The sequence below is a fragment of the Dicentrarchus labrax genome, unplaced genomic scaffold (genome assembly GCF_905237075.1).
Source record: "Dicentrarchus labrax unplaced genomic scaffold, dlabrax2021, whole genome shotgun sequence".
NCBI classification, from domain to species: domain Eukaryota; kingdom Metazoa; phylum Chordata; class Actinopteri; family Moronidae; genus Dicentrarchus; species Dicentrarchus labrax.
The window spans coordinates 20,625,214-20,652,090 of record NW_026136703.1 but is presented as its reverse complement, the minus strand read 5'-3'; the positions used below and the strand labels follow the sequence as shown (position 1 = coordinate 20,652,090).

The following is a 26,877-nucleotide window of genomic DNA, read 5'->3' as shown; positions in this document are numbered from 1 at the left end:
GTGCTCTGTGTGGCGAGACATGCCTGCTGCGATAAGACATGCATCTCTATGGACTAACAGCCATATAAAAGCAGATCAGAGGCTCATATTCCAGTTAAACCTGCTGGAAGTCAGAGGCAGTGGTGGGTGGACCGGCCCTACTTCCTCTCAGATACAAGCCGCAAAACATAGGCTCCATTAAAACATGAGAGCCGCATCCTGGCACTTAAGGGCCTAGTCAGCACCAGTCAGCCCAGTTGCAGAGCTTGAGTCATACTTTCACACACAGGTGTGATTCAGTAATTAAATACGTCATGTGAGTTTCAGGCAGCGGCTCGTTAAATCCTTTTGACAGTAGCATATGAATTCCACAAATGCTATACTGGCTGTGAGAGAGAAAATACTGAGTGTAAAATGACAAAGCAGGAGTATTTTAAGCTGGCTCTTACCAGAGGTAGCTCCCAAAGTAGGCCACAATATTGTGGTGCATGCATTCCTTCACCATGAAGATTTCCTGCTGTATGATGGAAAAGTCATCCCCTGGAAACAGAGGGAGTAATCACACATGGACAAAAAATTAGATTTTCATTTTCTGTACAGGGATTTGTTTCATTTTAAAATGAGATATTTTCCATTTGGAAAGAAACACCTCACAAAACGATTACGAGCATAAAATCCCTACAACATTTGGGTTATGATTCATCTACAAAATACACAAAAAATATATGTTTTTGACACTAAAACAAACCTTGAATTTGGAAAGTTGACAAAAATAACCATTCAAAGCATTTCAAAAGATACAAGGGTTGTTCACGCCTTAAACTTTAGGTTTTAGAACTTAAATCTTTCCTTTTAGTTTGCCAATCTCAGAACCACAGAACACAGTCTTCCCATATTCCCCTCTGGCTATATGGTTCAATATTTCTTCTCTGTGTAAACACAGCACATTATAAAACAGCCAATAACAATAGAAGGAACACCTTGTACTTTTAAAGTTTATGTGGTATAGGCTGATATCCAGGCTGCTTTCCAGTTCAGCAAAGCACTCTAACACATCCGACCAGTAGGAAGTAAGAAGACAAAAATATGTAAGCCCAGCTGCTCCCAATTGTGCAGAGACACGGCCCTGGAATACATTAACAGGAGGTTAAGATCTACCAGACTCTGCCAGCTTCAGCGCTCTATCAACAGACTGTCATCAAAGGCAGCAGTCCAGACTAAGCTCATTTAATGGATACAATCGCTCCCCTAACTAAACTGCACATTAGTTATGGTGGTAACAAACCATTAAAAAAAAATTCTGCACACAATCAAGTGTGTCAATTCTACCTATGTATGTAAATAAGCATGTTTTGATGGTTTATTTCTGTCCTAAAAATCGGTGTCTAGTTAATTTTAGGAATTACCACTAGCTGTTGTATTGAAGACAATACGTTCTCAATCTTGTCTTTACTACAATACATAGACAGACACTGTACCAGGTGGCTTGTGGTCTAGCCTGATTAAAGTGATACAGTGGCACATGATCTGTGGCATAAGAACATGATAAAAAGAGAAACCTCCTGGACCACATATGCTTTTTTTGAGCACATAAACAGTTTGTACCCAATGAGGCAACTGCAGTACGGCAGGGGAGGGGTTAGGCTCTCTCATGTGAGCGTCTGAATTAAAGTCTTGTTGGAATGCCAACACGTGCATAACTATCCCGCTGATAAACAACAAACCAGTGAATTTCCATTAGCTTGGAACTTAACTGCAGCGATTCATTTGAGTATTTAGTGATGTAAAAAGACTTAAGCTAATGTAAGATGTCTAAACTACAAAAAAGAACAACAACTATGTACCTATATCCCTGGTGACTGTGAAGTGTTCCGTATATTACAAATGTCACATTTTTTGTCTCTCTGACAAAACATGATCAATCATGATGAGAAGATGAAGGCCTGATTAACCTTTTTCATTCCTCGGTTCCATAAACCTCCACTGTTGTCCAAAAACAGATCAATGAGCCACTCGGTGCACTGGGTGATGTGTTGCTTCCTTATGATGAACACGGGAACTCCAGTTTATTTTGAGTTAATCTCATATATGCCGTCCTGCTGCTCTAAATACTCAGTAGTCACAAGAGCATCAAAGGTGCATTAATCCAAAGCTCAAAATAGTCACCAACTAATGCAATGTTTACGATTTCAAAAAAATACTGTCTAGCTAGTTTTAGGAAATTACTGAGCCTTTTTTAAACAAAATTACATAGCTGTTACTTTTAAAGATTTACGTCTTCAGTAGGAACCAGTGGGCTTGTGGTGGAGTGCAACAGACACAGTAGAGAAGTAGAAAGTATTCAGAGACAGACCAACACATGGTTGATTTTGGTATTTTCATGGGATTTGTTGACAATAACAAAAACACAGAATATGACCAACCTTGTCCATTAATCTAGGGGACGAGGAATGTCACAAAAATATTTTTTAAGCTTTTTACATAGCTGAGACGTGAGTGTGCAAAAGGAAGTGCATGTCACCAGTGGGAGGATGTATTATGAACCTGCAATGTACTGTATAGGGAAATTGTGAGTGGAGTTTACATCCAACTGGTTTTTCTGTCTGCACTCACGAGGCAGATAAACAAAAAAAAAAAACATCTTCAGAGACATCCTTGTCAGTGTAGCTGCTGTGGGACAATTAGTGCTTCCTTTTGTGAGTTTTGGGAAGGTGAAAAGGCTGGTTGAAAGCCCTTTACTATAACATTCACGCATCCTACTGTAAACATATGCCTGAATTTAGTAATAGATTCTATATTTAGAAATAGTACAAAACTCGTCTGTGTTTTTATATTGGCCATCGGCAGCCCTGCTCTCTAAATATCAGCACTGGCCACTGAAAAACCCATACGGGCTGTGATTTATTCCTACTAGCTAGCTACAATGTCCATTTCTTTTTATTATTCTTGTTACAAATACTTTTGGAAGTCTGTAACAAGAATAAATCCCTTCTATCTGTAAAATTAAAATCTTGTTTATTGTTTTAATCTGACATAATAAAGATGTAATGGATATCTCAGTCTCACAGAAGCTAGTGCTTGGCAGCTTCAATGCACAGCTTTAAAGATGACGAATATGAAAATAATTTTCCACCGTCTCACAGTCACACTTTTGGGAGGTCATCATTATTTATGTTACTAGTTCTTATTACTGCATCTGTAATTATAGTGTTATTTAATTTAGAGTCATTTTCACGCTGTTGATCTCAAACATTCTGAAATATATCCATTTACAGACAGCAAATGGTGCGAGAAGCCACAAAAATTTGACCAAGGGTAATTTCAGTGACATGACTTTGAGCTTGGTCAAAAAAAACAAAAACATAACAAGAAAGCCTTCTCTTCTTGGTGAGTTGAGGCCAAAGAGTATAGCCACTTCCTCTCAGACCAAGCGCTTCCCCCTGCTCTCTGAATATACAGAGATACATATAAAGTTTCAATTCAGTGTCACCTTTACACCTCTGAAGAAAATAAGTTTATCTTTAACCTTAAAAATGAAACATCTGAGGAGATCCACAGAGATGTGAAAGCTTTTAAAAAAGTTCCTGCTTTGTTCTGATCTTATAGAAAAGAAATGTAACAGCACGCAGAGATGGGAGACGTTCCACACCCAAATGGCTTGCAGCAGAATTTATAATGAAAACTGCCAGGAGGCTGGAGGCAACTCAGGAAGAGTAACAACAATACAAAGAAAACTGATAATCAGAATAAGAAAAGAGCTAATAGTGAGATGTAGTAATGGTGTTTAAAAGAACTGCATACTAAAACTTTTCACACTACAAGAGAAAAAGAGGAAACCAGAAAAATGTCCTCTTTTCTGCATCTTCTGTCAATGGTCAGTGAATGAAGACAGACACTCGTTTGGTCTTCAATAGTAATTTACCACCCTACTTATCAGATTAACCTGCTCTGTACTCTACAACCCCTGCTCCCAGAGGGCTTCACCACTCCTATCTCCTTTCTCTCTCTGTGTCCCTTACTTCATAACTGCGTCACTCCTCCTGGTCAAACCTGTTTGGTCCACCCAAAGCTGTTTACCTCAAGCACAGAAAGGAGCGACTCTTGCAAAAGTAAGGGTAAAGAAAATAGAGTCCTGCTTAAACAGGACGACCTGGGCTGGGTTAATCCTCTTTTAATCTAAAACAAAAAAGGAAGAAAAAACAAAAATGCACAAAGCAAATATGAATGTGTTTAAAGATGCTTATGGGAAAACCTGCCCAGGGCTACGCAACAGGAACACAGATACTAAAAGAACCTTCCTGTAAAACTGTAACACTGATTTAACCCTTAGCTGTACACTAGGCCCATTTTCATAGTAAATCTGTGAATTATATAAGTATTGATCTTTCCCAGTTTGCACAAATGGTATTTACTAACAATGCACTACTAACTGTTTAAGTTACTTTTCAATCAAAAAAGCCAAAAATGCTTGTGCATCTTCTCCTGTGTGAGGGATTTGCTGTCTTTCTCTGTTTTTTCTTATCATTCTAAATTTAGTATCTTTGAGTTTTGGGTCACTGTTCAGACAAAATAAAACATTTATAGAGTCAAGACATCTTGGGTTCTGAGAAAAACCGTGAGGGCATTTTACATTTTATAGGCCAAACAACCCAATCAGCAAATTAATCGATAATGAAAATAATGCCTTGGAGTTTGAATTTACAATTTTCTATTCTCAAAAGTCAACAGCAAGAAAAATGCTTCCCTTTCCCTTCTTCTTCCTTTTCTTCCAACTTTACTGCTAAGCTTCTTGATCCTCTGCTTCTCTCTCTCTCAAAACAACAAAACACACACACACACACACACACTAATCCCCCCCTTCCCCCCCATATTCCAGCAGAATATGTCCATTCCTTAAATACAAGCTCAAGACCTCTACAGACTTCTCAGGAAGGTAAAAAAAAAACATTTAGGAGCAACCATTTTAAAATTACAGCTCAAATATTCGAACAAAATGACACCTGAGGAAAACAACTGAGTGTAAACTTCAGATAAAAAAATATCACTAGCCCACAACATCCCCCTCCAATCCTAACAGTGACATGATGGATGAAAGAGAAAACAAACAGAAGTGAATTTCTTCCTTCACTGACTGTTAATCAGCTGAGCTCAGTCTGGTTGCTGGTGGTATAAAGCCCTCATCGTAATCCCACTAATCTGGATCGCACTAACTCTGTCAGTAGGTCATCACCAGCACAGACCCCAGAGTAGGGCACAGTCAAAAATGTCCTCCTCTCCCTCTTCACAAAAACATCTTGTGTTACATCGCTCATTATATGGCAACAACAAATGTTTCTCTTACAAAATGATGTACTTTTTCCAGACTAGCTTCGATATCCAACATATTTTATAGAGTGCAGGAACGTAGCAATCCATAAACCAAAGATCATCATTTTACATGAGAAAATCTAAACATGTGAAACTACACTGGGTCTATGAGCACATAAATATTTGCAGTCATGAGTATTGGCACTGTGCAACTTTTTTTTTTTTTTTTTGTACTTTGTGTTCAAAACCTTGGAAAATACCAGAAGCATTTTCCAGACTTCTTATTTTTCAGCTCTGACAAAAACCCAAACAACAGCATATTTCTCCTTCACTATGATGAGAAAAACTGAGATAATGAGGCGATCACTCTTACCTGGTTCCAATTTTATGATCTTCACAGCAGCAAGCTCCCCAGTTTGTATGTTTCGAGCCTGAAAAACACAACAGTACAACTGTCAGCAAGGCTACAAATACAAAGTTTGATTAGTCGAGCTACAGAACAATTTAAGTACATTTTCCATCAAAAATGCCAAACATTCTCCAGTTCCAGCTACTCAACTGTGAGGCTTACCACTTTTGTGTCTTATGATAGTAAATTGAATAGTTTTAGGTCTGTTGGTTGGACAAAACAAGACATTTAACAACATCACTGTGGGGTTTTAGGGAAACGTAATGGAAGATTTTCACTATTTTTCTGATATTTTAAAGACCAAATGATTAATCAGTTAGTTGAGGAAAATAATCAGCAGGGACTGTTGGTCAGACAAAACAGTAAATTTACTGATGTTATCTTGTGGTTTTGGAACATGTGATTGTTGTTTTTCACTACTTTCTGTTTCATTTTAAGTTTAGTTAGTTACAGTTTTGACCTATGTAAACATGAAACTAATGAATCTCATTTTGATGATCCTTTCGCCTTTGTGAGAAGTGGAGTGAAAACATTCAACTGTGGGGTACAAATGGCAGCACCTCCACCAGACAAAGTCAACATCATTTTGATTGCGCTTGTCACTGCCCCGGCACATTTGAAAGTCTGCACTGCACTTTAGTTAACAATGGAGGATCATACTTATGCCGAGCCACAGGAGAAGGAATCCTCGTCGCCAAAACAGCGAAAAAGGGAATTAAAAAGGCAACGTGATCGGCCAATTCAAAAAAGGGAAACATCGGGGTAGCTTTTCCCAGGTGGAAAGAGCTAATGAAGGAGAAAGACTTTCAAAGGGACGCTGAAGTTGCCTGCTTTCTCTTCGACAGGTAGGCTTCTTGGTATATAACGGCTACCGTAGAAGCAATACGCATTTGAAAACGCGAGGCACTAGAGAGCACTTTTCGTTTGAATGCAAAATACAATTTCACCGCTAGATGGGAGAAATTCCTACACAATGTCCCTTTAAGTCTGCTTAAACAAATGTCATCACCAGAGGTGATTAGGCAAACCCGTGGGCATTGTTAGTCAGCAGGGCAAAGCTCGACACGGTCTGGCTACAACTATGACAGTAAACCTTTAAATATCCCTGCTGTAGATGAGTTGTGATTTAGTCAACCTTAGAGTTGCATAATGTTGTTCATTCTTGAAATTCTTTCTTCTTGCTGCTGTATATTTGTGCAGTATCATCTCCACATCTTAATATTTTGTTATGTCAACAGCTCCATCTCAATGGCATTAGATTTAAAAACATATCCATTCATCGTTTGTGAAATTTCTATCTTGAAGTAGGTTGCACTGACTTCCAAATCGAGGTCAAGACGGGATGCTCCCTAATCCGTGGGAGTGAAGTGATGGGACGAGCAGCTAAATCAACCGTAAACCATAAAACCCTCCAGCATGGCCACCTTTCAACACAGAGAATGTGCTGGAGATTCACACACATAAACAGTATACCACACAAAGCTTAAACTTGTTCTGCAGCCGATATCTTGCGTGCATACACGCAAACACATCACAGATCACTATTTTACAAAAACATATTTCTCATGGGAGAGTGTTTCTGCTATCGATTCATCAATGCATTGCAATATATTTTTTCCCAATTCAATATCGATTCATTAAATCCTCTGAATCAATTTAAGCCCCTGGCCAGTGGGGACGCGGTGAGCAACACCTTTGTGTGATTTGCGTTGTACGGACGGAGGCCGCACTCGACCACACAACAACAACATGGCAACCGAAGCAGGTAGCAGTAGTGTTAAACCAGCGCCTTCCACTTTAAAAGCAGTGTAAACCCAGAACACAGGAAATAGACAAAAGTAAGGTAGTGTGTAAGCTGCACCAGGCAGTATTAAAATACTGCAATAACAGAACAATTTGCGCAACCACTTCAGCCGACACCATGCAGACGCTCTGCAGCAACCCTCGGCTAAACCTGTGGATTCAAAACAGACACAACTCGACAGATCCTTCCTTTGCAAACTGCCGCCAAACTCTGCCCACGCACAGAAGATAACAGAGTTTGTGGCCGTCTTCATATGTAAGGACCTACGAGCGTACAGTGTCGTGGAAAACGGGGGGTTTTAAGAAGATGGTATACACACTCGAACGACGATACGCCATACCAACACGCAAACACAGGACAGAAGTCGCCGTCCCGAAGCTGTAATTTACTTATTACTGAATGGATATCGAAGCATTTAAAATCAATATCGAATCGATGTGAATCGTGAGGTTCTTAACAATACCCAGCCCTAATGTGCTGTACTATGGCACATTTATTCAGCTTTTAATGGTAGAAGTCAGTGACTCTCCTGCTAGTATGTTTAAATATTGACCAAATACTTACAGCCTGTATCTAGCTTTACACTTCCCGAAGTGGTTAAAGTCAACCTGAGAACTAAACCCAGAAAGGGGAAGTTCTGAATTGACTCTTCAGATATGTAATGCAGCAGAGGACACAACTTTAACAACCTGAAATAAACTTTGACTGTAGGAAGGTCTGACATAACCTCTAAAGAGACTAGGCCTGATGATCAATCACCATGTCAGACTGAGGTTAAAACAGGTAACTAGGTCCAACATTCAGCTAACTGTAGTGAGCATGTAGACACTGACTCTGCAAAAACATCACATTACATCCTCTTTTAACAACAAGTAAGTTCTTGCACGCTATAACAGGCTTAATGAGGTGTGTAGGATAAAAAAAAAATCTTAACCGAAACAATAAAGTGAAGATTGGCCGTATGCAGGATTCTTTGGTTCCTTCTTTGTCATCCATCTGTGACACAAGCACTGACAGAGGCAGAGCTAGTAACAGTACAGTGCAGATACTCTTGGTGGCATTTCATTCGCTCATGCAAAGAAAAACAACATTTTCCTGGTACAAATAATAAGTAAGTAAGAGTCTGATTCTAAAAATAATCCCACCATATAAAAGGGATATTATAACAATAAACTATGCTTAAAGCCAAGGGTATGACATTATAATGAAGATAGATGTATCATTATCACCAGTAATAATAAAGAGAAAGAATATTTGATTCTCAAATTAATATAAAGCAGATGTAATAAATCATCCAAAGCGAGGAATGCTGCGGCCATTAAATTTTAACTGAGCACAGCAGGCCAAAATGAGGACTTTTCCCAATTTGAGGTGTTTCCACTGTCAGTGCGGCCCTGAACACACCCATAGTGAAACGCATGTTTAGACAGGGGCCTGATCATATTTCAACCCGCTGCAGCCCTACAGCCTGTGAGCTGTGGGAGAATACCAGGCGCAGCATTCCACCAGTGGCCTGTCTGGGGGTGGGGGCTGGCCAGAGAGGCTTTGTATGGAGAGGGACCATGACGGGCTGCCTGAACTATCACACCCTGGATCAGATGGTTCGTCTGTTTGTCCGTGACAGATGGATAAACAAGAAAATTCTGCAGCACCTCTCTAGCCAACAGACAGTTGGAAAAATCTGGATGAGTTATTTTGTTTGGCTGTATAGACTTTCACTCTTCTCATATCACATGGTAAAAACAATGCAATGCAGGAGCACAGTGCCATCTGTCTCTACAGTAAATACCAATAAAACATTTACAATCATTCCTAAAGTAACTTTCTTCCAAAAATTGCATCCACTTGATACTAATACAGCCATAAAGGAATAGTGTTCACAAACTTACTCTTTACTCCTGGTTTTGGAAGTTCTCAATCTGTTTGACTCTTTAACTATTGCAAAAGTTGCTGTCTGTCTGTGAAATGTCACTTCATGCAAGTTATCTAAAAATAATTGTGTGAAACCGTAAGGGCTCTTAAAGACAGCAAAAATATGAAATGCATGAATATAGACAGACATAGAGGAGCACTGATACCAGAATGCTGTGGCAGAATCGCCTGCACTATCAAGTCACTGACATTGAGGGCAATTTGTAGACCTTAAGATTATTTACAAGGTTCAGTATAAGTAATTCAACTCAATAACTGATAGTAAGCCATTATGCATTTGGGAATAACTACGGCTGATTTAATACATGCTTTAATACTGCTGCTTTAGACTAGGTATGGGTAACAGTCTCCACTGCAAAAAGAAAAAGTAATGTGGATAAAATGGACAAGCAGGTACAAGCATTCACTGTTCACTGAGCCAGTTTGAACAGTCAAACGTGTTCAGCAATGCTTATTGATTCATCTGCACACAATATTCTTGATTACCAGACTTTAGTTTAGTTAGTTAGTTTCCTAGAGCATGTGGCACCTTCTCATTGCTTGTTTTGTCTGACCAACAGTCCACACTAAGAAGATATGACCAAATAGAGTAGCAAATCCTCACATCTGAGACACACTGCAGCTTTTTCTTTGCATCTACTAATCCATTAATCAACAACTTGTATTGTTGCAGCTGAACAATACTAGTATTGTCTTAAATCTCACAGTTAATATATAATCCAGCTTGTTTAAGAGTAGTATAAAGTTCTAATATTCCCACCCCCTAGCTGATTATGTGTTATTTCTGCCAATACGTGCATTCTTGTAGCTGAAAAAGACTAAAGCAATGGATGCAGAACTTGGCCCTCACTCAGCAGCTACTGTCTAAAATGTGCTCGCCACATGTTATGATGACTTCCAAATCAAAACTACACTCTGCCTTAAATTAGGACGACGGATTGATTTGTCACGTGATGGAAAGCCAAGATATCTCCAGCTCTGGTGACAAGCTGTGGGAACCAGTAACTCCACTATACCTTGTACACGTCTCCATATGTGCCACTTCCCACCCGTTGAATGAGCTCAAAGTCATGCTGAGGGTTCCTCCTCTGGATTTCACCGCTTGGCCGGGGAAAGATATCCATGGTAGCTTGAACCAAACAATCCTTTACATTTAGTTGGCTTGCTCAAATCTGACGGCGGTGGTTTGGTGAAGCAAACGTCCTGAATAAAATCACTGTTACTCAGGCGATTCTTCTCCGTGCTCCATGTCCTGACAGAGACAGAGACATTAGTTAGGTTTGGAGGACAGTGTTGACAAAAGCTTTTATGTTACCTAAATTAAAAAACCATTAATGTGCTTTAAAAGCAGCAGAACAGATGAGGACATTAATATCTTGGTACATGCTCTATGTGACCTGGCTTGGGGAGTAACAGATTACATGTAACTGACTGTAATCCATTACAGAAAAGTACAGAAAAAAGACTTAATCAGATTATAGTTACATTCAGTTAGAAACTGGATTATTAGCAGGATTACAATTTTAAAATACATCAGTTATTCTTTAAAAAAAAGGACACATTTTAGATGCTAAAACGCTAAAAATATTCATAAACTTAATAGTAAACACTACTTATTGACATTTTTCTACTCCTGTCATTATTTGCACTTAGTGTTAAGGTAATCAAAAAGTAATCAAGTTACATTAACACTGTGAAACTTGGATTACTGACTACAATTATCAACAGGTAACTAGTAATTGTAACGGACCACGCTTTTAAAATAACCCTGCCAGCCCTTTAATAAAACCAAAGTTTACTTAATCCCCATACTGAAGCACTAAAATAACATTAACACCGTGGTCACTCCAGCAAATAGCCAGAGCCGGGTCCAACAGGAGTTAGGGGGGGCTTAGCATCCAGGCGGCTAACAGCTAACGCTAACTAGCAGACGTCAAGTTAGCTTCGCCCCTGCTCCCCAACTTCAGCAGTGCCTACCTTCAACCGTGCAAACACCGCGGATGTCCCGCATTTTAAATCTCCTCCAGATCGTTAACCGTACGATGGCGTCGAATAATCTTTCAACCCCCCCCACCCCCCCTTTCTCTCTCTCTCTCTTCTCTCTGTGTCTCTCTTTTAACAAAAATAAGCGTCCCCCCTCCTCTTCCTCCTCCTCCTCCTCCTCTTTGTTATCGAGGAAACAGTAATAAACTTCAGTTGGCTGTTGCCGTCCCCTCCGTCTCCTTCAGCGGTGCGGCGGCCGCGGACGTTACAGTCGAGTTCAAGAAGAACCCCAGCGTTAAGTTTCAGCCGTTGACATGTCAGTTCCCCCTTCTGCTGACAGTTGGTAGAGACGCCTCGGAGTCCGTGTGTGAATATATATTAACGGTAAACTACAATAATAACGTCAAGTATTACTCTTTAAATTCATTCCCGTTGAGAAAAAAAAAAGCAACAGTGTGTTGCTAATCTGCCTCTGCCTCTGCCCCTCTCTCTCTCTCTCCCTCTCTCTCTGTGTCTCTCTCTCCCTCTCTCTCTCTCTCTGTTGCAGATACAGGATCCTGGTGCCTAGTTCAGGAACTGCTCGGAAAATCTCACGTCTCAACAGAAAAAAAAAAAAATACAATACATTTTAATTGTGAAGTAATTACAACATTGAGCATATAATACAAGTTGTATTAGTCGTTATAAATCTAGAGAATTGCTAATTCTTAAAATTCAACATAACTATTAACTTAAGTTGTAGCTGTGTCAAAAAAAAATCCCTCAAAGAAGTAGTAGAGTTAGAAGTACAAAGCAGAATAAAATGAACATACAAGAAACTACTTGAAACTGAACCATTGCTGTATGGATATTTACGATGGTACCCGAAGGCAGCATGTGTTGCTTTGTACCTGTAAACTTAATTCAGTTTATTTTTTTAAACACAACCACATCTACTCATGTTATCTTTTCTACATAAAAAAAATACCTGCATGTAAATGTTCTTTGCACTCTGCGTGAAGATAAGATGTAAGATGTACCTTTATGCTTATTCTGTGTATGTACAGTGAGAGCAGTGTAAACATGGCTGGCCAATAAGAGTGATTCCGATTGTAGTTGGGAAGCAGCAAAGATTAAATATTCAGTTATTGTAGGTTATTCCACTGGTTCCCAACCTTTTTCCTTAAGTGAGGCCCCTTTTCTATCATTGAGTAAACTGACTAAGAGACATATTTTATGGATATTTCACATTATATTCAATGCATAACAATAACAACACAGAACAGAACTGATACACTGTACAATAAACCCAAATAGTGAACACAGTAACTGCAGGAAGTTTGTGTAAAACAAGTGATTAGGATTAATTTGAGCAGATTATTTCCTGGTATTTATTTATTTATTTATTTATTTTACACAATTCTGTCTGTTTTATAAGGGCTTTGTTTTTTGACAAATTCAGTGTTTTCTTCTCATTGAGCTATTAGCTCTTTGGTTGTTTTAACTGCACACTTACATACACAGGACGAGTTCAGTAGAGAGATAGATGGCTCTGTGAATATAACTTGTGTTCAGGTCTTTAAAGTTTATATGTTAAATAATTAACTTTAAAAATAATGCCATTTTGTTTTCTACTCAGAAATGAATCAAATGCTAGCCCTCCTGTGTATATTTATTAAGACGACCCCTGTGAAGCTTTGGCGACCCCTAGTGGAGGCCCTGAACCCCAGGTTGGGAACCACTGGGTTATTTTTACACATAAATTTGTTTGCGTCAGAAACTGTTCATAGTAGCAGTTTTTTTTTCCGGCTAATGAATTTCACAAGGAACAAGGAACAAAGAACATTCTGACATCCCCATTCCTTATCGCGGGAAACCTGAGGAACTATGTTACTTTTTACTCCACTTCCTCTACATGAAAGCTGCAGTTAGTAGTTACTTAATAAAGACTTCAAAAAAACCTAGAATGACCATAAAAGATAACACATAGTTAATATTAATAGCTACAATCGGCCCCACCTAGGCCAGCGACAATATTAAAATGCTGCTCACATCCTAATCCTGTAATATAACTTGGACAGAGACTATTTTGCATGCAAAGTGGGATGTTCTACTGTACTTTTACTTAATTAAAATTTTGAATGCAAGACTTTTATGCTGTATTTTTCTTATTTTTGCTAAACTATTCTACTTTTAAATCTATAAAGCTCCACTGTGGTGGAGGAAGTACACGGATATTTTACTCTAGTAAAATAATACACTGTTGTGTATCATGCATTCAAAATCTAACTTGAGTAACCGCACAGAAGTATTAATAGTTAAATTTACTTAAAAGTCTCAAAAAAGTGCTAATTATGTACAAAACTGTCCCCTGTGACCGTCATATTATTCTATGGTATATTCACAGATTATGTCTTTTTATTAGCATTTTTCTCGTATAGTGGGTTGAGGTGGAGCAAAATTACTTTAAATTATATTGGGTAGTTGTACAATATAAAGCATAAACTCTAACAATGTATAGTATTTCATAATATACGTTTTGTACGATAATTCTTAAAATTCAACATAACTATTAACTTAAGATGTAGCTGTGTCAAAAAAAATCCCTCAAAGAAGTAGTAGAGTTAGAAGTACAAAGCAGAATAAAATGAACATACAAGAAACTACAAAAAGTACTTCCACCTCTGCTTTTACTTGAACTGAACCATTGCTGCACTGATATTTACGATGGTACCCGAAGGCAGCATGTGTTCCAATCTCTTTGTAATTACCGCCACCTACCGGTGAAAGCTGGAAATGTTCTTCCAGCCTCAACGAAAGAGACTTTATACCAATTACAGCACCCATACTTAACATACTCTGCGGCTGCACTTATTTAAACACAAAAACACGGTGAATCACATTCATTTTTTCCGCATTATCGAGCTGCTGCTGCTTCACATTAAGTGGGAATAACAGACAACAGCGCCCCCTGTCTGCACGTATGAACCTCCCTCCCTGCATCGAGCTGGGAATAAAAAGCTCCATCATCCTCCTGCGATACAAGCATCGTTTTTGGCGGAGCTAGGGCATCTTCCCAACCCCCCCCTCCCCAACCGACACCCATGACTACCGACTAGGGTCGCTGGTTAACGGACAAACAGAGGGATATAAGGACAGTAATATGGCGAAACACCGCAAAGATAGAGACAGCTGGGGTGAGTGTACGTACAACATTTGATATTGCTTTCCTTGACGCACATACATTTTTTTTTTTTTAATTCCTGTCGAGGCGAGGGTGTAAGCAATGCAGCCAATTAGATGTTTATCCTACACTCCACCATTAAAGGCTTGTTTTCCTCTCGACAAAAAAAACGTGTACCAATTGTGTGTATTTTTTCTGATGCTAATATAAATAATAGTATAAATAATAATATTACTGGTGGTGAGAAATACACCGTTTTTTTTTCTCGTTTGTCACTGCTTGGATATCGGTCAATCAAGCCTATGCGAAAAGGCATTTAAAGGCATGTTATCCCATTAATACCTGTGGTGAAAGATGTCAGCATACAGGGAATACTATGTTGGGGCGGTTCAGGCCCCAAAAAAGGCCTGAGAATAACCTTCTGCTTTTTATTGTGTTTATCACACTGAGCCTCTTATGCTGGTCTATGGGTTGCATCTGGCATCAAATTATGTAAGAATGCATCAGTAAATAGCTTGTCACAATTCTCATCACCACCATCTTTTATACTTATAATTACTGCTATGATCATGATCACCTCCACCACTATGATTATAATGATAACCAGCATCCTAATTGTCACTGGCATCCCTCTATGGCCCATGTTAACTTTAAAATACAGGCCTGCAAGGAAGGGAGACAGGATTGAAAGACTGTATCAAGGTTGAGGGGAAAAAATGCTGCTGTGTGTCATTTGAGAGTTTATCTGCTCTGACCCACTTTAGCAGACAGTGCTTCTGACGTCTTCGGTTGTTTTGAGGGCAGCAGCAACATGATCAGGTTAACCGGGCAAGCTTGTGCCGGGCCCCCGGCCGAGCCTTTCTGCTGAAGTCAGACTGACAGCCCTCTTCAGGCCCTGAGAGGAAACCCTGGTTGATTCCTCCTTAAATTATTCACCGTGCATTCTTGGCACCACTGCATACATCTTTTAGCAGGCTCCCAAAATTATTTCCCCACTACTCCTTAATCTGTCACACTGCTTTTGTGCGACTTGCACGCTTAATATGCAATTACATCCTTTAAAATTCACCATCACAGCCACAACAGATTGGAGAGAGCGATGTTGTGTGAGGATTTATGTCTCTTGCAGAATGTGCATTATCAGGCACAAGTTTGTTGTGGCGTGAAAAGCGTATGTTACACGAATGGGGATTTTGGAAGATAAAAGCTCTGCATCAGGAGGGTCATGCAGCCTCGCACACTCTACATGAGACAGCAGAGATTGGAAACACACTGAGTCACTGCTTGGAAAGTTCCGGAAAAAGCTCTGAATGCACATGATCTCACTGGATGCAAACAGATGGGATGGATAGCATGGCGTGATTCATTATTAGTATTAACAAGCTTTCAGGCGATGATATTGATCTAGGGCTAACAGGAAGGAATAATGGACTTAACCTTCCTGTTGTCTTGTCTAATGGACCACTGAGTTTGACTCTTGTTGCTGTGAAGAAGTTCTGTTCACTCACTCACATAACTGCATTTTAGCTGACCTTCCAGAGCCAATCACAAGTAGTTATGTAGACAAATATCTGCAGGCAAAATACTTATAATCTTTATGCATGAAAGCATGTTAAAGGTATAAAATATGTTTAATCCCCCCCCTCTTGTTCTCCAGGGTCCCTCAGTGACAAAAATGTCTATGACTGGAGCTCAGAGGAGGAGGAGCCGGACGGACGAGCCCGGCCCGTGCAGGTGCTGCTGGTCAAAGACGATCACACCTTCGAGCTGGATGAGGCGGCGCTGAGCCGCATCCTGCTGGCGGAGGAGGTCCGAGACCGCGAGGTGGTGGCCATCTCTGTGGCCGGAGCTTTCCGCAAGGGCAAGTCCTTCCTCATGGACTTCATGCTGCGTTACATGTACAACCATGTAAGTATCTGGGTCTGTACAGGGGATTTAGAATTTGAAGTGTGATGCTGGCCCTTTCTACCTCAAAAATGTTACTTTTTTTTCTGCTGATCGAAGGTAAACTTTAAATGTGATAACTGCAGTTTGACTTTTGTATATTGGGATTTGACCAAAAGCAGAACCAGTAATTTTCTACTGATGCTGCCAATAGCTTATATTTTGCTGATATTCTATTTTCATGTAAAAGATAATATTCTTTTCTCAGAGTGATTTAGCCCATTATTGGATATTTAATAACAGGATGCAGTACATACATGAAAGAAAAAGAAGAATGAAATATAAATACAATCTGAGGTTTTAGACTCCTTTGCTGAAGGTAAAGGGATCTCCATTATATTATTGGTGCATGCACGTATTCTAGTGTATATTTTTTCATTTTGATTCATGATTATTGTGACAGCTACATAAACAATGTAGATTCAGTATAAACAAAAGCAGCAGACCACCTACTGACCAAATAGCCCACATTTAATTAAAAACAGTAAGAGATATTTGAACCACTGAACCAACCCTTCTGATCCCGTTGCGCTCAGGCTTCTGAAACCTGGCTGGGAGATGCAGACGCGCCTCTGACCGGCTTCTCCTGGAGGGGGGGCTCGGAGAGGGAGACCACTGGGATCCAGATCTGGAGTGAGGTCTTCCTGGTGGACAAACCAGACGGAAGAAAGGTGAATTCTGGGACTGTAGACCCTTCTGTAGACTATTTCAATGCAACCAGGGACAATATAACATCATAATTAAATATGACACAGATACTTTATTAACCTGTGGCTGGTGGAAGCCTTTACTTGCTTTGTGTAGGATGCAGCATTGGTATGTATTACTGTACAAAGCCATTCTGGGCAGATTACCCATGTGCTCTAAGTTTGTATTTGTACATAATACCTTCACTCTTAGATCCAACAGTAGGCTTGGCTTAAAGGTGCCACCAGTCGGGAAAAAGGAGTATTTTACTATGATCCTCAGTCTTGGACTGACCTGCAGTTTAGACTCAACCTAGCCTCCTTCTGTCAATTAATTTCTTTGTTTTATGTGTGGAAATAAGCTCTTACCCTGTATTATTTGTTATCTTTTGTTTTGTAATATTTTGTATGAATGTAAGTGGCAAGCGCTTGAGGTAAAGCTTTGCTGCTTTCTTGGCCAGGACACCACTGACAAAGAGATTTTATTTCAACAGGTTAAATTTAAAAAAGCATTGTTTTGCACTTAAAAACCACTGGATGCTTTTACACCTGCGTCTCTCATCTTTAGTCTTCACAGAAGGTTGCAGTAAAACAAGGAAAAAGCCAGGGTGCTACTGGTTGTCAGCTTCAAATCTGATTTATTGTACTTATGTTATTTTTGGGCCATTTTAAGATCTTTTATTTATTTAAATCTTCGTTCAAAACTAAACCAACTAGCTGTTGAGCTCAGAGGTTCCTCCCTTCATTTTCGACACCCTAATCCCCCACAAGGTCTATTATAACTCCCCGTCCTCAGCACAAAGGAGGCATGCTACAGACTACCTTGCAGCAGAGGTCAGTTTCTATGTCTGTTTCATTACACAGGTCGCTGTATTGCTAATGGACACCCAAGGCACGTTTGACAGCCAGTCGACGCTGAGGGATTCAGCCACTGTGTTCGCACTGAGCACCATGATAAGCTCCATGCAGGTACAGTGACTTTCACCCATCTGACCCAGCTTTACTTTAGTTATTAGCATATTTATGTAAATGAATGAATGGATAAAGGTTTGCATTTTCAGCCATGCTAGCACCGTGGTTCTATGAGTGGTCGGCCTGCACACCACTGCGGTTCAAACTGAAAATATCTCAACACCTTTGGATGGATTGAAGTTAATTTAATGCAGTTGGTGACATTCATGGTTCCCACACATTGAATCCTAATAAGTTTGGTGATCCCCTGAGGTTTCCTCTAACGCCACCACGAGGTTGACAACAACTATTAGATGAATTCCCATGAACTTTGGCACACACATTAATGTCCCCCTTTGGGATGAATTGCAGTCACTTCCTTTATTTAAATCCCTTTATTTTACACCTACCACCATCATCAGGTTTAAATTAGATACTAAGATACTTTGGTTTATGACCAAATACCTGCATTTTCACCGCTAATTGCCAGATTTTAACATTATACCTGCCAAACATCAGCATGTCAGCATTGACAGTGTGAGTTCAAAAGACCAACAAAGCACAGCATCACAGGGCTGCTAGCATGTCTTTAGATCAGGGGTCTCAAACTCAAATTAGCTTGGGGCCACAGCTTGTATTGTCATAGGAGGGCCACTGCAACATTCAAGTACTACAAGAAAGCGCAATATTTAGAAAGTATTTCCATTACTAACATTGTACATAATAAAAAAATGCAAACAGCAGTTTCTTCACATTTTAGGATCATTGTTTAATATCATCTTTGTTGCAGCCAAACAACAAATGAAGACTAGAAAACATAAGATTATATTATATTTTTTACATCCTGTTGCGGGCCGGAGGGATGGAGGGTGGAGGGCTTCCTTTGTTTTTACACCAGAATGACTTTATTAAATTATGCACTACATACTTCCATTAAATGTGAATGAATGGCCTTTTTCAGGTTTACAACATCTCACAGAATGTACAAGAGGACGACCTTCAGCATTTGCAGGTAACACCGTCAAGTGTCAACACTAATGCATAACTGAGAGCTAAAAGAGCAAGAGAGGTCCAGGTTTAAAACCCAATGGCCAGTTGTAAATATCATTTCAACATTATATTCAGATGACTGTGGTTCTTAATCCCAACATTTCATATCCTCCCTGATTTCATCTCATCCGTCTTATTTCAGCTTTTCACCGAGTACGGCAGACTAGCTATGGAGGAGACTTTCCTTAAACCATTCCAGGTACTGTATATCATTTTCACATGCTGGAAGGATTTGCAGCAGTGTGCTGATTACATCCAAATGTCAGCAAATGACATTTAAAAATTATTACTGGTGGTTTTTTCTAAGCATCTTGAAATATTGGATTGGAGGTTACGTAAGGAAGTTTAATGAGAAATGGAAAGTTTAGATAATCATCAAAAGGATTTGAACTGTCAGGTGTTCAAACTGACCATATATGTACATCATCAGATATCATTACTAAGAGTCTCATGGTAGCTTATTTGTTTTTGTTAAGTCCATGATTTTCCTCGTTCGAGACTGGAGCTTTCCGTATGAGTTTCCCTACGGACAGGAAGGAGGCATGAAGTTCCTCGAGAAGAGGCTGAAGGTCAGTTGTCACCCATCTGTTTGAATTCACAGTCAGTCCTGTAATTTCAGCTTTCTCTGCTGTGATGTTGAATGTCTCACTGATAACGTACATTAAATGTATATTTATGGTGTAGATCTCAGAGAACCAGCACGAAGAGCTGCAGAACGTGCGTAAACACATCCACTCCTGCTTCACCAACATCTCCTGTTTCTTGATGCCTCACCCCGGCCTCAAAGTGGCCACCAACCCACTCTTTGATGGGAGAATTACAGGTACACTTCCTCTGTCTCACATTTCATCCAGTCTTTCATAAATAGAATTGTTTCTTGTCAAAGGTTTCTGATCTTGAGTGAAAATCAGGTTTGAAATGGAGGCATTTAAAGGACCAGTGTGTAGGATTTAGTGGCATCTAGCGGTAAAGTTGCAGATTGCAACCAACTGAATACCACTCGCCGCTTTTCAATACACAGGATTTACAGAATATTAACTACATAAAACAATTTTAGTAACACTAGAGACGGCAATGTGTGTCTGCCACTTTGGCAGAGCAAATGTTAGCAATCATTAGCATGTGAGCATGGCTGTAGAGTCTTGATAGAAAGTAAATTCGAAGAAATTTGAATGAGGTCATTTAGGGAATAAGTAAGTGTAGGTAGTACACATGTGCTCTTCAATACAACTTACTGAAAGTATGAATAATGTGTAAGAAATAAAAATAAATGTATGGAATTGTATGAATGCAGTATGGTTCAGACTCAACAGGTTGCAAAGTATGACTCATCACATACATATATCTACATATCTAAACAACTACTTGAATTTTAGAGGTGAAACAAGTATAAATACACAACCACGCAGCCGGTGCAGGGTTGAGTCTGTATGAATTGTGCAGGAGCAGGTGGTGCACTGGAGCTTTTGAGAAACAGCACCCGGGGGGGAACAAGCTGTTGTGCGTCTGACTGTTTGCTGCTCGGAATTGCTGATCTTTCCCATTTATTTATTGGACTACCACCAGAAACTGAATATAACTGAGAAAACGCTGTTGAATTTCAGCACAGACTGTACACACTCACCAGCCGTTGCCTCTCCTCCCTGTCTAGAGATTGATGGCGATTTCTTGAACAACCTGAAGGTTCTGGTCCCCTGGCTTCTCAGTCCTCGTAACATCGACGTGAAGGAGATCAACGGCAGCAAAATCACCTGCAGAGGCCTGGTGGAGTACTTCAAGGTCAGAAGAAAGGACCGTGTTGACATAAAACACAACACTGTACCTTACAATACATTACAATATAATAATAATATAATAATGTAAGTATTGTCCTTTTATTCTGTATATTAGTAACTGTTGAACTCGATTGTGACTAAATCCAACATATTTATATTATTTGATGATTAACCATTTCTGTTTCTTTTAACGTTTGTTGTCATCCTTTTGTTTATTTCAGGCGTACATCAAAATTTACCAAGGTGAGGAGCTGCCACATCCAAAATCCATGCTGCAGGTACTTTTTTTGTCTTTCTGTCTCTTTTTATTACAACAACTTTTATTACTTTTGTGTTTGAGCACTTTAAAGTTACAGTTCATGTTGGGTATATATGGTATTTTGTACCCTGAATTTGGAGTTTATTTGTATACAGTATATTAAAACCTGACCAATATTGGCAGACATACCCTGTCAATATCGGCATATATGTTATCTGAAATGCACCGACACACTGTGGCAAGCAGCAGTGAGTAAGAGAGAAGAAGTAGCTCTCAGTATTGCCAACTAGAACTGAAGATGTATACTTTGAATAATTTTACATATAAAAGATTATTTAACCTATATGTTCTTTAAAATGTTATTTGTTTGAGAAAGCCGACTTCTAAATACCTTTGCATTATAATCGCTGCACAATCCACATAGAAAAGGTGTATTTCATATACACCATATTGGTTGGGCTCTATGATATATGTTTATTATCTAAATAGTATTCTAGTTTTTGGGATTTTTGCTAATCTAAGCATCTGTTCTTGTACTGTTATTTTCCTGTGTAGGATCGATAAAGTTAATCTTATATTGTCTTATCTTATATTACTTATTAATAAATAACAACTATCATTAATAAATGATCACTATAATTTAATTTGCATCCTCTCAGGCCACAGCAGAGGCGAATAATTTGGCAGCAGTAGCAGCCGCAAAGGATCTGTACAACAAGAAAATGGAGGAGGTTGGTGAAAACTTAAACAGGATTTTGAAGTAAATCCCAAACTGTCAACTGCATTCTAATCCCTCCTCCCTCTTCTTCTACTTCTTCTTCTTCTTCTTCTTCTGCTTCGTTATTGTGTTGTCAGGTCTGTGGGGGTGACCGGCCCTTCCTGGCCCCCAGCGAGCTGCAGGCCCGACACAGCACCATCAGAGAGGAGGCCCTGCAGGTGTTTCGGGGCGTGAAGAAGATGGGAGGCGAGGAGTTCAGCCGCCGCTACCTGCAGCAGCTGGAGGGAGAAATCGACGAGGTGTTTGTCCAGTACATCAAGCACAATGACTCCAAGAACATTTTCCACGCAGCCCGCACGCCGGCCACTCTGTTCGTGGTCATCTTTGTCATGTATGTGGCTGCGGGCATCACAGGCTTTGTGGGCGTGGACATCATTGCCAGCCTGTGTAACATGATCCTGGGTCTGGCACTGATCACTCTCTGCACCTGGGCCTACATCCGGTACTCCGGGGAATACCGAGAACTCGGCGCCGTCATCGACCAGGTGGCTGGTGCGCTGTGGGACCAGGTAATTCAATGAACGACATAAACATTAATGAAGTCGAGAATAAATCCGTCCATCTGTCTAACTTAATCAATATTTGAATCAAGGCCAAGTTCACTTTATTAATAATGCAAAATCACAATCAAAAAATCTTTGCACACTGTACAGAAAGATAAAAAAAAAGTCCACATACAGATGCACACAATGTACAGATTAAGTTCCATTTTCCCTCTCAAATGTTTTATTTGAGAATAAGTCTCCATTTACAGGGCGGTCTTCAGACACCAAAACATGGAAATTAACCAAAATATTAACAGAAATTAACACATCAACAGCAAAAAGAAGTTTACAGTAAACTGCACAACATGTAAAACTAATAGCTAATATAGCTAATAGAGAAAAGGACTAGATTTTAAATTTTCAACTGAGCTAAAATCAATAAAAAATATCAGATATCCAGTATTTACAGAACAATGAAGATGTACTAGTATATATAGTTTAATATTAGGTCCTGTACAAATAGTGGTGCCAAATCTGTGAAGTGTGAAGAATTTATCTTATATGGTCGAACATTGTGTAGAACATTTTTATAGTTTTAAAAGGAGACTGTAGTGAAGCACACAATCCATTCTACATGTATGGCTGTACACTTATTTTCTATATTGATCAATCTGTCAATTATTCTTTTGATCAATAGATTAGTCTATATATTGTCACAATAAATTGATTTCTTCAGGTTGCTTGTTTTGGCTAAAAATCAACAGTCCCAAACCCAAATGTCACAAAAATCCTCACATTTGAGCAGCTCAAACCTGTGAATCTTTGGCATTTTTATCGATAAATGATCATTTTCTGCTGATCGGCTAATTGATTAATACACTAATCCTTTCAGTCCTGTCTAGATGTTATAAATAAAATCGATTTCAGCATTTTCCCATCTGAAAATGGAACAAATTATGTCTATTTACCACTGACGGAAGAAAACAGATTTACTCACAATGGATGAAGAGGAACCAAAAACTGTTTGACTTTTAGGTCACTATTTTCATCATTGTCTATTCTGATGATTACTTTCTCAGTTAATCAATTTCACAAATACTTATTCAAATTACTTGTTTGAGTCCAAAATCTAAATATATTGCTGTGTATTTTAGCCATTTTTGTTCTAAACATTTAATCTTTTAATAAAGTTGAAGTTAATTTTATGGGAACTGACTAATCGATTAATCAATTAAACCAGAATGCACCAGGTACAGCAGAGACAAATACTAGTACACAACTTTATACACAACATAGGTGACACAGTATCTTTAAACCACTAGAGGGCAACAATCTCCTTTAAATCAGTGTCAGAGAGAATGAATCCAGATCATCACAGCAATAATGAACATGCTTTATGTTATATACTGTCTGGATATATGTGCTCACACTATATATATGTTTTTCTTTTTAATGCCTCTGCAGGGAAGCACAAATGAGGTAAGTGGATCCAAGTGTGAATGTTTACAAAGGCAGGGACAGCAAGAGCGTCTTTTAGGGAGCGTGTTGATGGGCTCAAGTTTCCTCAAAATTATTACGTTCATAAAAATAGTTACCTCTGGATGATTTAATGATAATGACAAGGACATGTCACGCCCTGCGCTGCTGAAACGCAGCCTGCTGTTCACTGTTGGTGTTCAGTAGGAGACTCTGGACAGCAGAGGGGGACAGGTGACCTTAAATTATTCTTATTTTCTTTCCAGATTTGTTCGAGCTGTCATATGTATACGTCAAACCAGTTCTTTTGACAGTAAATAGAATATACTATATTAACCTTCATTTATTTAGATCCTCACAGCAATATATGCCAACATATGCAAATATGTTTAACTTTGTGTCACTTTATTGGCTATTTTTGTCACCATTACCCATCCACATAGCTCCTAAAATTGCTCATCTGCATCCCTACCCTGACATTATCTTAAGTGATCTATGGGAGTTAAATTCTCCGCCTGCAAACACGTCTCCTGTCTCCGCTCCACAGGCTCTCTACAAGCTGTACAATGTAGCGGCCAATCACAGGCACCTGTACCACCATGCCTTCCCCGGGCACCAGGTGGATGAGGTTGCCGAGGAGCAGGACAAGAAGAGGGACTGATTAGATTAGACAGAGTACAGCAGGGACTTCCTGGTGATGGACAAGAGGAAGAGGAGGAGGAGGAACATCCTCACTCATCAGGCACTCTTTTATTCTGGTATTGGCTGATGCTGCCCACCAATACATCCACTACTTTAAACCTAATAATGGACTGTATAATGTTCACGTATAGGCAATGTCAGAGCATCTCCTCAGAGGGTGCTTGCTTTCAAGCGATGGATGCCATTTATCATTGTCTCACTTTTTTGTCTGTGGAAAAAAATAGCACCTGTACAGATACTGTAGGCACTCTGCCAGAGGAGACCTCGGCATATCCAACCTCCAGTCAGCTGTTGATTTTATATCAGACGGGTTTTTTCTTTGCCATCATTTGTCATCGACGATGATCTTTCGAAGTATAGCCAAATCTGTGAAATCCCCATTTGTGACGATCGTTCTGTTCTTTGAAGTTTAGTGCTGTTTATAAGAAACAATATCTATGATCTGCGACGTTTGAAAGCCAAAATATGTACTGTATGTTAAATAATGAAGCATTACAAGCATCATCAGCATGGTAAATGGTTAATGTCTGTCATCTTTAAGCTCTAAAACCAGGTATACTTTATAAAAAATTTAGTTTTAATGGTTGTGACAAAGTGGTATTGTGCCATAACATGTAAGAAAAAAAAAGGAAAAAAAATTTCACATCTACTGCAGCCTGGCTACATGCAGACACTCCATGGCACATTTATTAGTTGTATGCAGTATGTTTTGTTTTGGAGGTTGGTGTTACTTTTCTGGATCAGGGAGTTGCTTTGTGCTGACATATTCTTTCAAATAAGAGCACTGGGTGGAAAGACAAAAACAGATCAAAGTTTACACAACATAGCTGACATTATCTTTCACTTTGTAGTCCGCTTGCAGTTTTGTAATTTACGCAGCGTCCCAGTGATCCTCTATATATGTGTTTGGTCTTTGAGGTTGAGGGGAAAGAGTGTGTTTGGCTTCCATTGTGATGTAGAGGTGGTGGGTGAAACCATTGTTGTGTTTTTCTCTCTGAATGTTCGAGCAAATCCGAGGAATGTAGCTATTCTGTGGCCACTGAGGAATCAAAGCTAGTTGTTATTAGGCGGGGCGACAGGCCTGCTTTGGAAAAGGATCCTCATTCCACATCTCTTTCATCATCTTCACACACTTAAGTTGAATCATCTGTAACAAAAAAAAAAGAAAAGAAAAGAAATGAAACTGTTGCATGGTGAAAGAGGCCAGGCCCAGACTTTTTGTGTTCCCAAAAACAGCTTGCATTATAAACAAAAGGCTTGTATTGGTGGCAGCACTTTTTGGTGTTTGAATACTTTGGCTTAGTAGACTGTTACTGTACATTTGTATAACTGTGGTCATTGTTTTTAGCTCATTGAATAACCCCCAATCATAGATCTCACTGTAAAACTGTCTGCATCACTTACAGCTGCAGCACTGAACTGTTTTTTTTCCATGTAGATCTGGTCACCAACAGTACAGGAACACTGTCATGCATATTTAGCAAGTTTATACTGAGGTTTGACCTCAAGGGTTGAAAATTTAAAGGCACTGCAGCAGAGTGGCTTCTTGAGTCTTCCACAATGTATAATCAACATCAGTGAGGCCTTCACACAAAGATCCATCTAAGTCCAGTTTAAGATTCGTGAGGTTTTCAAATCCCATTTTCTTCATGACTATGTTGAAGCGCCCATTCATAAGTCAGAAAAGTAGCATTTGTTTACATTGTGTTGCGTTTACACTCCAAATTAAATAATTGAAGATTTAATCTGTTTAAAAAGAACGGGAAGATTTATCAGAGCATGTTATTCTTGGATTTTGACAATTCATTCCTAAAGCCGCCTCCATCAACACTAAAATCAACTCCGGATGTCGTGGGAGCCTCAGTCTACTGAAAGGTCAAATGAATCAACCTCTTCCAAGTCAACACTGCTAAGTTTCCACACACGCATTGCAAAATTTCAGTTACAAGGAAATAACTAATAAAGTTGGACCAAATTAATGAAAACTAGACTTTTTTCTTTCTTTAAGACATAAAAAATACTCTGGTTTGAATAGTAATTTGTGTCTTATATATTCATGTTTTCCACAAACATTTTTACTCTTTCTCCCTCATTGAAAAATCCACAAATTATGAATATGCAAATAATTCTTTGTTTCAGAAGTTTAACTGCTAGACACAAGATGTCTCCTACTTCACTGAAAAGTATATTCTCA

The 26,877-nt window shown here is 39.2% G+C and overlaps 2 protein-coding genes across 10 annotated transcripts in view; one reads left to right on the top strand and one right to left on the bottom strand.

Moving 5' to 3' along the window:
• map4k5 (mitogen-activated protein kinase kinase kinase kinase 5) overlaps window positions 1-11,930 on the bottom strand; it is a 31,887-nt gene extending 19,957 nt beyond the window's left edge. For 7 of the 8 annotated variants that reach the window (XM_051396016.1, XM_051396018.1, XM_051396019.1 and 4 more), the window contains exons 1-4: window positions 11,409-11,522; window positions 10,448-10,683; window positions 5,660-5,717; window positions 429-519 (exon numbers count right to left, since the gene is read on the bottom strand). In XM_051396016.1, the coding sequence (XP_051251976.1) occupies window positions 429-519; window positions 5,660-5,717; window positions 10,448-10,555 (257 nt within the window). In that variant the 5' untranslated portion in view covers window positions 10,556-10,683; window positions 11,409-11,522. Of the gene's footprint in view, window positions 1-428; window positions 520-5,659; window positions 5,718-10,447; window positions 10,684-11,408 lie in introns of all 8 variants that reach the window. The other variant, XM_051396015.1, reaches the window with a different exon arrangement.
• Window positions 11,931-14,383: 2,453 nt separating this feature from the next.
• atl1 (atlastin GTPase 1) lies at window positions 14,384-26,668 on the top strand. Of its 2 annotated transcripts, none has more exons than XM_051396042.1 (14): window positions 14,384-14,596; window positions 16,235-16,485; window positions 17,058-17,192; window positions 18,072-18,176; window positions 19,120-19,170; window positions 19,351-19,407; window positions 19,685-19,777; window positions 19,893-20,031; window positions 20,860-20,987; window positions 21,205-21,261; window positions 21,902-21,973; window positions 22,098-22,529; window positions 23,970-23,984; window positions 24,529-26,668. In XM_051396042.1, exons 1-14 carry the CDS (start codon window positions 14,557-14,559, stop codon window positions 24,640-24,642), a joined length of 1,689 nt encoding a protein of 562 aa, XP_051252002.1. In that variant the 5' UTR covers window positions 14,384-14,556; the 3' UTR covers window positions 24,643-26,668. The 2 variants fall into 2 exon arrangements, with proteins under 2 accessions (XP_051252002.1, XP_051252003.1); XM_051396043.1 differs by having other exon boundaries at window positions 14,385-14,590.
• Window positions 26,669-26,877: the final 209 nt, after the last annotated feature.

Coding starts and splice junctions, on each gene's coding strand:
- atl1 (XM_051396042.1), top strand. CDS start 14,557: ATGGCGAAACACCGCAAAGATAGAGACAGCTGGGGTGAGT. Junction 18,177..19,119: donor CCATGATAAGCTCCATGCAG/GTACAGTGACTT, acceptor GGCCTTTTTCAG/GTTTACAACATCTCACAGAA. Junction 21,974..22,097: donor ACAACAAGAAAATGGAGGAG/GTTGGTGAAAAC, acceptor TTGTGTTGTCAG/GTCTGTGGGGGTGACCGGCC.